This window comes from Oreochromis niloticus, linkage group LG5 (assembly GCF_001858045.2).
Source record: "Oreochromis niloticus isolate F11D_XX linkage group LG5, O_niloticus_UMD_NMBU, whole genome shotgun sequence".
NCBI classification, from domain to species: Eukaryota; Metazoa; Chordata; class Actinopteri; order Cichliformes; family Cichlidae; genus Oreochromis; species Oreochromis niloticus.
The window spans coordinates 33,699,012-33,710,348 of record NC_031970.2 but is presented as its reverse complement, the minus strand read 5'-3'; the positions used below and the strand labels follow the sequence as shown (position 1 = coordinate 33,710,348).

The 11,337-nt window shown below is 42.1% G+C and overlaps 1 protein-coding gene across 2 annotated transcripts; it reads left to right on the top strand.

The window, feature by feature from the left end:
- Positions 1–242: 242 nt before the first annotated feature.
- rpn2 (ribophorin II) lies at positions 243–10,925 on the top strand. Of its 2 annotated transcripts, XM_025907504.1 has the most exons (18): positions 243–340; positions 686–876; positions 977–1,072; positions 1,191–1,366; positions 1,473–1,548; positions 2,051–2,185; positions 2,272–2,448; positions 2,545–2,663; positions 2,899–3,004; positions 5,818–5,909; positions 6,017–6,131; positions 6,349–6,543; positions 6,623–6,709; positions 6,802–6,897; positions 7,356–7,431; positions 9,002–9,131; positions 9,722–9,821; positions 10,314–10,925. In XM_025907504.1, exons 1-17 carry the CDS (start codon positions 328–330, stop codon positions 9,771–9,773), a joined length of 1,932 nt encoding a protein of 643 aa, XP_025763289.1. In that variant the 5' UTR covers positions 243–327; the 3' UTR covers positions 9,774–9,821; positions 10,314–10,925. The 2 variants fall into 2 exon arrangements, with proteins under 2 accessions (XP_025763289.1, XP_003442776.1); XM_003442728.4 differs by lacking the exon at positions 9,722–9,821.
- Positions 10,926–11,337: the final 412 nt, after the last annotated feature.

Here is an 11,337-nt window from a genome sequence, read left to right as displayed (position 1 = left end):
TAGGTACAAGAAAAAAATTAGAAATTTCCTGAAAGCATCCAGAATCCTGTTGCAATATGGCGACGGCACAGCTGATAGTTGCGAACATGATCTATTGTTTGCATTCGATGTCATAGAATGTAAATATAGACCATTTTTTTATTTACACTGTGTGTTACATGTGCAAGTATTTATTTATTAAAATAATAATAGTAAAAATGGTAATTTTAGTGTGCTTTTATTTTTTAATGCAACGTGTACAGCCGGATATCCCTCTAGTGACAGGTCGCGCTCTGAGACACCGGAAGTAATCGTCGCTTTTGGTGACGCTGCATTAGACCTCAAGACATGGACCGGTCTAGTGAGTAAATTCCTTTACAAAACGCCGAATTTAATGTCATTTATGTGCATCTTTGGTTTTATTCGTGTCGTTTAAGCTATTGTTGAAATGCAGGTTTTAGCGTTGGTGGAAAAATACCGCTCTGTGCTCGCAGTGGGCCGTTTCCTACTGACGTTAGCTTGCTGGCTCGTAGCAAGACCTGCACGAGCGAGCGTTACATGAATGAATGAATTGTATGTTGAAAAGCTATAAGCTATTATAAAAATGTATTTTTCTGTTTATTATATATTTAATTTTGTGTTTATTAATTCACCTTTCGAGCAGTAGCCGGCGTCAGAATACTTAGGCCATGCTGTGTGTTCGCAGGGCTGTTCGGGTTGTTCCTTCTCAGCCTGGCTCTTTCCGGAGCTCAGGCGCTCACACCGTCGCATTACCTCTCCCTGTCTGATGTGGCCCGACTGCAGAACCTCCTGAGCCAGCAGTTCACTGACCTGGAGTCCGCATACTACTCAGTTGTAGGTCTGACCAAGCTGGGAGCGACAGTTCCCGATCACGAAGTGAGAAAAACAGTCCTTCATTATTTGCATATGTAATATATGGAATCTATACTCCCATCGGTCTTTACTATGTGGCTGTTTTCCGTTTGTTTGTTTTTAGGATGTGTGCCAGTTTGTGAAATCCCAGCTTGATTCCACTAGTGTTGATTCACTCTTCTTTGCTGCTGAGATCAGTCGTGCCATTTCAGGATGTGAGGTATAAAAATATTTCATTGTGTCTCTCTGCCTGCTATCTCTTCTTTCTGTTTGAGATTAGTGTAACAGAAATGCATGAATTACATTTTTGTGCATTGTTTTTGTTTTTAACTCTTTAGATCCCTGTATCCAACGAAACCCGTGACCTCCTCCTGGCTGCAGTCAGTGAAGATTCGACCATGACACAGATTCATCGGGCTGTGAGTGCTCTCAGCTCTCTTGGGCTTCCTCTTGCTTCCCAGGAAGTTGTAGGTTCCCTGACAGCCCGGATCAACAAGGAGGATAATGTTATGGCGTAAGTGTTAGATGCTTTTCAGTTGTCATTATCCAAAAAAATACAATAAAATTAAAGAGAGCTTATGCATCTTATTTTACAATAAATGCGTGTTCTCTTTGGACAGCATCACCATGGCTCTGCAAACAGCATCCCAGCTTTCCCAGCAGGCAGAGCTTGGAGGAATACTGGAAGAAATTGAGGTGAACTTTAAAACTACCACCAGATGGTGCTGTCTCACTATTCTTTGACTTAGCAAGAAATGCTATATCTTCAAAAGGGGGCCTATTGTATTTATTTATAGTTTCATATTTTTATTCTTGGACCCTAGAAGGAATGCTTTGCATGATTTAAAGCTGCAAATGATCCACATTTGTGTTGCACTAGGCCTTGGGACAGCCTCTTTGTTCAATCACTGTCTGAAATGAGGTATTTTAGCTTCCTTCTGATTGGCTGCTTATGACAATCACAAGGTGTGAACAACAGATGAGCTGAGCATGTCTGTGATATCTTCTCTCAGTGACAATAAGGAGTCAGGAGTAGGAAAAAAAACCTCTCTGAAGTCTGAACTTTTGACTCCGAGGTGTTACTTGTGCATATGCTGACCTTGGCTTTGTTTAATAAGAGTATCTATCACTGTAACAATATACACGACAGAAATTAAGGTAAATTCTAACTCCTCCTCTGATGGCTCTTCCCTTCCAGGATCTGACAGCTCGCTTGGATGACCTTGGTGGCCTCTACCTCCAGTTTGAAGAGGGACTCGAAGCAACTGCCATGTTTGTGACCGCTGCTTATTCCCTGTCAGATCACGTGGACATGGAGCCTCCTATCAAAGAGGTCTGATATCTGTTTGTGAGGTGCTGTGCCTGCTGAAGTTATATTGATTTGGCTTGGTATTGATGGCAAATGTGCTCTTCACACAGGATCAGGTCATCCAGCTGGTTAATTCTATCTTCAGCAAGAAATCCTGGGACTCTCTGTCTGAGGCTTTCAGCGTGGCAAGCGCCGCCGCTGCTCTGTCCGGCAACCGCTTCCACGTACCGGTAGTCGTCACTGCCCAGGGCCCAGCTACTGTTTCCCACAGCCAGCCAACCCTGCAGGTACATATGATGGATCGTGCTCTATCTACAGCCCTCAGTGTGGTTTTTAATCACCTCACAGTCACATCACCCTCTCTCTCTCTTTCTGACTCACAGCTCCTTGTCACTGATGTCATATCTCAACCACTAGACTCAGCCAACGTGGTGGTGGAATCTGCATACGCTGTGGCCTCGAAGACTGCCATTCTCAACCAAGCACCATTCACAATTAATGAGTATGTATAAGAATCCAGATGTATGTTAGCTGTACAGTGGTCTCTCAGGTTCCCCAGAAGTTGAGATTAATCCCCAACGACAGGGTAAACTCCAGTATTAAATTAGACAGTTGTCATTGGCTGTAGATTGTGTTTCTAATCTTTACACAATATTCCAACGTACTTTCATTTTACAGTAAATTGTGACTGCAACCCCAGCTGTTATACTCAGTTCTTCTTATTTTCTCCTTTTTAGCGGCATCTTTGAACTGAACTTCATGTCCAGCCAGCCGGCCAGCGGATATTACCAGTTCACCATTGCAGTGACCGGGGACAGCCGGCTGGTTGCCAATCATGTCGAGGTAAGTTTTTTCTTGCTACATTTAGCTGGAATTGGCATGCATAATAATAGTCATTGTTATTTTTCCAATCAGTGGTTCTTTATTTAGGTTTACAGTGACCCCTTTTCCCTTTTGTCAGGGGTATATGTAAAATAAACCATTGTAATGACACACGATCAAAACAATAAGTAAAGTAGTCTTAATCCCCCCTTAACTATTATGAAATATTTGCCTTTAGGCCTGTAGTGTGCACTTAAGGTCACTTTTACTTGCTTCTGTTTTGAAGCAAATGTGTGACTCGTTAGTGTTTGCAGAGCAAAGCAACAAGCAAATGTAAAAAAGTCATTTTTCTTTAACTGAAAAGCTTAAAACAGACACAGCTCTCTGTTGGTCACACATTATGTTACGTTAGGGCATGTCACATCTCTTTCTTCATCCTCCTTCTGTCTTTAAATGTAGCCACAAACATCCTCCCACCTGTTATACTGTTATTCTACCTGGAAAGATGACATTACCCAGAATCCCATTCTGTAAACATGAAAGAGTTGGAAATTGTTCATATTTCAAACACTGTTATGTGCCTTGATTTCAGGAAGCTGTTGATTATTAAAGTAAATCTTATGTGAATAGGTGGAGATGTTTGGCCATAATGTACATCTACCATCTTTGGGGAAAAACCAAACACGGCACATCAGCACAAACTCTTCATAGCAGCATTGATGCCACGGAACTTGAACAGTTTACAGTATTTCACAGTTGAATGTGAGGCTGTCTTTCTGACAGTTAAGTTTGGAACTGCTGAAAGAGAAAAGAATCAACATGTTGTAAAGGTCCAGTCAAAGGTTTGACTATATGCCTTAATCAAATATAGTCAAACCTCAATGAGCTGAAGCAGTTTTGTAAAGAAGGGTGGGGTCAAAATTCCTCTACAATGATGTGAGAGACAGATAAAATCATACACGAAAGGGTGACGGTGCAGCTAAAGGTGGTTCTGCAAGCTGTTGAATGTTGGGGTGTGCTTAGTTTTGAACAGCGCTTCATAGAAAGCTTTCCTTTTAATGAATATACTACAAGTGTAGCTTGAGTTTCAACTTCTTAAGCTGTGTCCACACGAAATGATTCCCTTTGAAGCTGACAGCTCATCGCTTGCAGACGTTCCAGGCTCCAGTTGCCTAGGTAACCCTTTAATGCATTTACTACTAGATCATATCTCAGTCGACAGTATCCTGCACTCGCATTGGTACTCACCGCTAACTTTGCAGCCCAGTGATTATTTTATGTGATCACTTTCTGTGGGCTCTGGTCACTACGTTGCTTCCGGTGTGGATGCAGCTTTAACTCCTGTGAAATCCACAATAGGCATTTTTGACTATTGAGTGCTATTTGAAATATTCATATAATTAAAGAAATTACTGCATGTATGCTGATACACCTGGTTTACTGCCCATCCCACCAACCAGCAGGCTGTTTGTGTTAATAACAAAGGGCCTACTTGACTGTTGGGCTTGTGGAAACAGTTGTCCTCTACAGCTTGAGGAGCTTTCTTTCAGTGCTGATATTGACATGTTCAGTTATGGCGGAAATCAGAATAGTTTGGGTCAGTAATAAATTTGCAGTTATTAACAAGAGTGCTCTGCAATCTTTATGTGTTTCCTAACTTAAAAACATGTGTTTTTAACAGATTGAACTTTAGCTACAATCCAACTGGAAACCAAATAAATAAAAAATGATCAGGGAGATGTGGTTGTATAGATGATCTTGTTTTCTTCATAGTTAAAAACAAAAATAAGAAGCACATAATTGTGCAGCTCTTGTTCATTCATATTGAGACATGACAAAGCTGGAGGGTGGGGTATGACAGGATACTGTGCAGTATGTGGGAACAATGGTGCACGTCATCAGACAGTCTCTCCATGGAGACAGTCAGGATATTTCACCTGGTTGATCACAGGAGAAGTGCCGTAAAATGCTGTGTGTCCAATGGAAAAAGGAACACGGGAGAGAGAGAAGTACAAAATCAGGCTGCTTTCTCGGCTCCTCGCAGCTGGCCAGTCACGACATGAAGTGGATGTGAACCCAGTTACAGAAATCGTTGGACAGACCACTCTAACTTGATGCTAGTGTGTGTGTGTGTGTGAAGTACCTGCTGCACCAGTGTTTAACATTTGTATTCAATCAAGTCCAGCAGCTTAGAGAAGAAAAGCAGATTAAATTATTATTCTTAAATGAATAAAGAAATAATTATGTTTATAAGGTTCTCATCAGCAAATATTTTATTTGCCATGTACTTTGTGAAAGAAATAATAGTAGTAAAATCATATGACAGTCCAGCAAACCTCTTACCCAAGGGATGATGGCACCGTCTTGGAGTTGGCGCTTGTAGTTCTCATTTTGCTCTTTTGCAGTCTCAGTGTAGTCACGTATGGACCAGTTCTCCATCTGCTACACATTTTGGTTGGAGTGGCCCTCCAGGGCTGCTGATGCAAGCTTTGGTCCAGCTACTGTGGAGTTGGATTCTGAGATCCTCTCTGGGGAAGCAGTAGAATGATGCTGAGTTTTTCCACAGTAGCATATTAAACCATATTAAGGGGACGTTTGAGCAGTGATTAAACTTTCAAAAAGAGTAAAGGGATAGTCCACTCCTTTTAGATCAATCACAGATGTGTAGAATGTGATATGTATCCACCCAGGATACTCTATTCAGGGTTTAATATACCTGGGCTGCCTGCCCCTTCGCAGTCTGTGTGGGGAACCACTCAATTCTCATCACATTGTTTGTGCACACACTCTGACTACCGTAGTCATGACTCTTTGTACTCTGTGTCCACCTGTAGCTTAAAGTGAAGGTGTCCACAGAGGTGGCTGTGACCAACATGGACCTCTCTGTGGTGGATAAGGACCAGAGCATCGGCACAAAGACCACCAGGTTAGAGATCAAGTTTAAAAAGTTGTTGTTGATCCACTATAAGAAAGTAAAATACTCAATGATTTGCATCTGTTTTTGTCTTTTCTTTTTTGTAAATACACATGCAGGGTGGACTATCCTTCCAAAGCTAAGAGCTCCTTCACAGCAGACAGCCACCAGAACTTTGCCATGTCCTTCCAGCTGGTTGACGTTAACACTGGAGTGGAGCTCACACCTCACCAGGTGTGTAATCAGAGTGTGACAGGAACACATGTCTGCAGCAAACTGCTGACAGAACGCTTGTTTCTGACTTCATCTGCTTTCATAGTCTCTTTTGTGACCATACGGCCCTCATAGTGAACATCTGGTCAAATGCAAGAAGACACACACTGGTTATGGCAGGAGGGTGAGCTCAAACCCTCGCTTGATGTCAAAAACCTGTTTCTTGTCCATGTTACAGACCTTTGTCCGGCTGCACAATCAGAAAACTGGCCAGGAGGTCGTGTTTGTGGCCGAACCCGACAGCAAGAACCTGTACAAGTTTGAGTTGGACACAGCAGAGCGGAAATCGGAATTCGACTCCATCTCTGGCACCTATTCGCTCTACCTCATCGTTGGAGACGCCACTTTAGAGAATCCCATTCTGTGGAACGTGGTGAGTGTCTGAGGCCTGTTGGCGATAGCGAGTCCTCGCTGACGTAAACACTGCTCACCCACTTTTAATCTTTTGAAAGGCCGACGTCATTCTGAAGTTCGTGGATGAGGAGGCCCCGGCAACAGTTCAACCCAAGACTCTTTATGTACCCAAACCAGAGATTCAGGTACTAGTTATGCTCTCTTAACATCTCATTTACTGGCTGATGATGGAATGTGAAACCAGCTTGATTTTAAAAGTCTCCTCATGTTTGTGCAGCATCTGTTCAGGGAACCTGAGAAGAAGCCCCCCACAGTGGTTTCCAACACCTTCACTGCACTCATCCTGTCTCCCTTCCTGCTGCTGCTCATTCTGGTAATAATAATAATACATTTGTACAAAATGTTTCCCTTTTTTACACTCTCCATCTAGCTGTGGTTTCGTATACGGATGGAAGTAATTTGCTATTTAAAGAGACACACCTACAAACAAACCTATTTCATTATCCAAGCTTTCCCCGATAGGGCGTCCGCCTGTGCTATTGCTCTGTGCAGTGATCTTTTTTCCCCTCTTGAAAAGCTCTTCAGTACGAAGCCTTCACAGACAGTGAATGAGACTCTAGTCCACTATGACTATAATACTTGTTTTAATTTGAAATCACAAAAGCTATAGTGTATTTTTTCCCCCTGGCATTTTCAGTGATGAATAATAGTCATTGTTGCCGTGGATCAGTTCATTGTGCGTTAGGTGGTAAACAATTTTTTTTGGCTCTTTTGTCCTCTTGCAGAGGACGAAAAATCACATTGTGTTTTATTCCCCTCTCTCCTCTGTAGTGGTTCAAGCTCGGCGCCAACATCTCCAGCTTCAGCTTCTCTCCGAGCACCATCCTGTTCCATCTGGGACACGCAGGTTAGTCCCTGTGTTTGAAATGAAATCTTTGCCACAGACTCGACTGTTTTTCAGCTTCTCTGTCTGCTGTTCGCCCGCTGTTGTTCTACATGATGAGCGAATTGCTGTAAGAACAGCGCTGACATTATGCAGAATGATTATTCTAAGTATGCATTATTCATGAAATTCCCACCCCCTTCCCCAAACACCTCTGTGACATTAAGTCAGTTTTCCGTGTGCGGAATTTAGCAGCCAAAAGAAGCAAAAATTTAAACCCAGAAAAGCATGACAACAGGAAATGCAAATTTCTGCTCATTTCCATCATCACTATTGTTATGCAAATAGTGCAACAAAAAAAAATTGCTCACCAAAGTAAACATCTGGTGGGGCTACATCTCCCATGAAGTGTCAAAACCACTGAAAATGAGGGCACTTCATGATGACACAAAAGTGCGGCAATTGTGGCAGGAAAACAATGCAGAATTCCAGCGGACTTAGCTCTGAGCGTTTTTATCACCACAGAGTTTACAGTGTTCTGTCACGCCGCACAGATCTGATGCTTCACCTGCCGCAGGGCTCTCTTTAAAGGGAGGTTTGTGTTTTAGGCATAAAACATTTCCTTCGAAGTGCCGTGTCTCTCTGTCTCTGTGCACACGTGGCAAAACTTTAATGGCTCTGTAACAGTTTAATGTTAATGTAATTTTTAACGCAACTTAAAACATTTTCGTCTAACATTTGTGCTTTCTTAGCTGTCTCTTCCCGCTTCCCTTCCGCTTCCCAGAATATAAAGGGAAAAATGTGAGTTCCCCAACCAGTTAGCAAATGTTGGCTGGTTACTGCTGGGTGAAACCAGTTGCAGAGGGTAGTGTTTTTAGAATCAGAATGGGATAGGAAACCTATCTCATGTTAGTGGCTGGCAGCAACCTCCCACAACCACTTGCTTTTCTTAGTGACCAGCGGCTCCCTGGGGATCACTAAACACTCTAGGCTGAGGGACTCTTAGAAGTTTAAATATTTAAATATTGGACTCATTTAGTGTGACCCGTAACAAGTAACTGAGCCCATAAACTCATCAGGAACGTGTTTGCAGATGTCAGGACAGAGCGTGGTTTCTGTAAGCTGAGTAGGAGGAGCCATTAGGAAGAAGGCACTTGTTAAATGCTAGTTGAGTAGGTCGGCATATTAATTAACCAGCTAATGTGTTCCATGATACTAACACATGTATACTATGGTGTTGATTTTAGACAAGAGTGAATGATGTGACAGCACAATGGCTACTACAGAGCAACAGGGTGGTGGCTGCAGTTCTGTTAATGGCTGTGGCTGGCTGTCAAAACCACAGGAATGTTTTTCAGACAATGTTAAAACATTCACATGTTTGTACTCGACTGTAATACTTCCAGTAAAAATATTAAAGGTTTTATTCTATAATTATTTCCTTTTGTTACCATGAAGATAGATGTCAAATTCAAAGGACTATGGCTCAGTATAATATAGCATTGGAGCATTCTATATAGTGTGAAGGACTGGAGATGGGGAACTTGGCTGGATGGTCATTAATGTTCAAATCTATTTGGTTGTTTCATTTCAGCCATGCTGGGCCTGATGTACGTCTACTGGACCCACCTGAACATGTTCCAGACTCTGAAGTACCTGGCAATCATCGGCGGTGTAACTTTCCTTGCCGGAAACCGCATGCTGGCCCAGAAAGCAGTGAAGAGGTACGCCTGCCAAATGCGACTGGCACAAATGGGTCCTAGAGAGTCCTTAATGGTAGAGAGAAAGCCTAGCCCTTTTCCAGATAACAAGGACTTCAGTGCTGTGAGGCCTCTAGGTAGTTCTTATCTCCAAACTTGAGGGAAAGTGCCTATTCTATATTCGTAGCTGTTCAGTGGGCCTGCAGAGGCTAATTTCGATATCAGGCTCTCTGCCAGTAGAAGAGCTTGTGCATACTTGGACAAGGAGAGAAGAACAGCAGCAAGATCTAAAGGAGTGAAAGCAGTGACGATATCAGGGGGCAATTTCTTCACCGTGATTATGTAGAGCTCTTTGAGGGCCAGAGTGAGCAATTTGTCACTGACTCGAGAGCTCGCTTTGTAATTGTCCGCCTTTACCTCTTGATCTCACAACAGCCCATTTAACAACGTAGAAGATTTCAATTAACGAATTCACCAATGTCATTCTCCCACTGAGGACTTTTTTCCTTCTTCCAGGCTAGTTTTTGTCTCGTAAAGCTCTTTTCTTTTTTCTTTGCTTTTCTTTTCTTTTCTTTTCTTTAACCCTTCTATCCACACCTCGCTGTCTCTTACAGGATTGCTGCAGAGCAAAGTAGTAGATTGGCAAAGTATAGAAGCCTTCGATAAAGCCTCCCCCATTTGTAACAAATGAGTCGGTTCTGCTTCCAGGCTGAAGTAAGGGCATCCTCACAGACTGCATCCACTGCACATTTCCATAATGTCCCGCAGCGTGCATGGCTGTGTGGTGCTCATTCTAACTCCGAGTGTTCACATGTACTTGCTGCCATCCCCCCCCTCTGGTTTGCCTCTTCACTCATCCCACCACGATCACTACAACCATAGCCATGCAGCCCCTTGGACAGTCCCTCCATTGTGTTGTCTAACACTCGTGGTTCTGGTTGTACCATTACATTTGAGAGATGTGTTTTGTGTCCATGTCCATGCATCGTCTACGACTTGAGAGATTTTGGTCATGATGGTTGCTCTGTGTTTTTGCCTACTTACACTGTGCTTTTGTGGTAGGGTGCACATCAGAATGCATGATCCATGATTTGTTAGTGATCAGGTGCTCAGTGAGAGCCCAGAGAGGTTCTCATTCATTCTTTCATTCATTCATTCATTGTCATGTCTGTAATAACTAATGCTTGTTTTTGTTTCTCTCCACAGAAATCAGAAAAAATAGGGGCAAGAAAAAAGAAGATGAGGATTGTTTTGTTGTTTCCATCAAAACCTTGTTTTGTTTTTTGTTGGGTTTTTGTTTTTTTGTTTTTTAAGAGAAAATGGGACGAAAAGTTGAAAACTTCAAAGCATGCAGTTTGTCTGTGTTGCCAAATGGAAGAAATTGAAATATCACCACGTCTCTGGGAGTCTGGAATAACACTCAGTGCAGAGGACTGTGGAGCTACTGATCATTGCACTTCATCTTCCTGTGAGATTTGTTTTCTTATTACAAGCTGTTTTTTGTTGTTGTTTGTTTTGTTTTGTTTTTAAACCTGGGTTTGTCCCGCCCCCTTCTTTTTTTTTTTTTTTTTTTTTTTTTTTTTTCTTTTTTTTTGGGGGTACATTCCTCGTTTTTGTCCCTCAGCTCACCTCATAACATTTTTCAACTGTTAATGAACCATATTGGCAGTAATACTGACACATGGAACATTTCTGTGGTTGTTTCCTATTTGATACAGAGTCGATGTCTGAGAAAATCTGTTAATAAATAAAAGAAAAGGGCAATTTGAGGATGTTTTTGTAAAGAAGAACAGGAAATAAAGGTGCTGGGGAGGTCAAGTCTCATGTGTGTTTCTTTCTTTTTCTTATTATAGAGAAGAATGTGAGCTCTGTGGGTTTTTTGTTTATGTGAAATTGATTATATATTTCTCTTATATATTTTATTTTTTTGTCATCACAGTAGGGGAGAAAGAAATGGTATTTGCTTGGGTAAAAACATTCTTTGCATTTTGTGAAACGTGAACTTTGGACTAGCTTTGCGCATTTATCCAGCTACAATCTAAAGGTGTTTCCTAAACACGTTAGATAAATGATAAATGTACTGGCACCTCCATAGTACTTTCTTAATCAAAGTCACACTGCTGCTTTTAAAAGCTGCATCTTTAGTGATCCCACACACTCCACTGAATGCATCAGAGGCCATTCAGGGTTCAGTATCTCACCTAAGGACTCTAAGGTGCTTGAACTGGAA

What these genes read in the sequence shown, in the direction of transcription:
- rpn2 (XM_025907504.1), top strand. An exon ending in TGGTTGCCAATCATGTCGAG is followed by an intron (nt 3,005 to 5,817) that starts GTAAGTTTTTTC and finishes GTCCACCTGTAG; the next exon opens with CTTAAAGTGAAGGTGTCCAC. An exon ending in ATCCCATTCTGTGGAACGTG is followed by an intron (nt 6,544 to 6,622) that starts GTGAGTGTCTGA and finishes ATCTTTTGAAAG; the next exon opens with GCCGACGTCATTCTGAAGTT.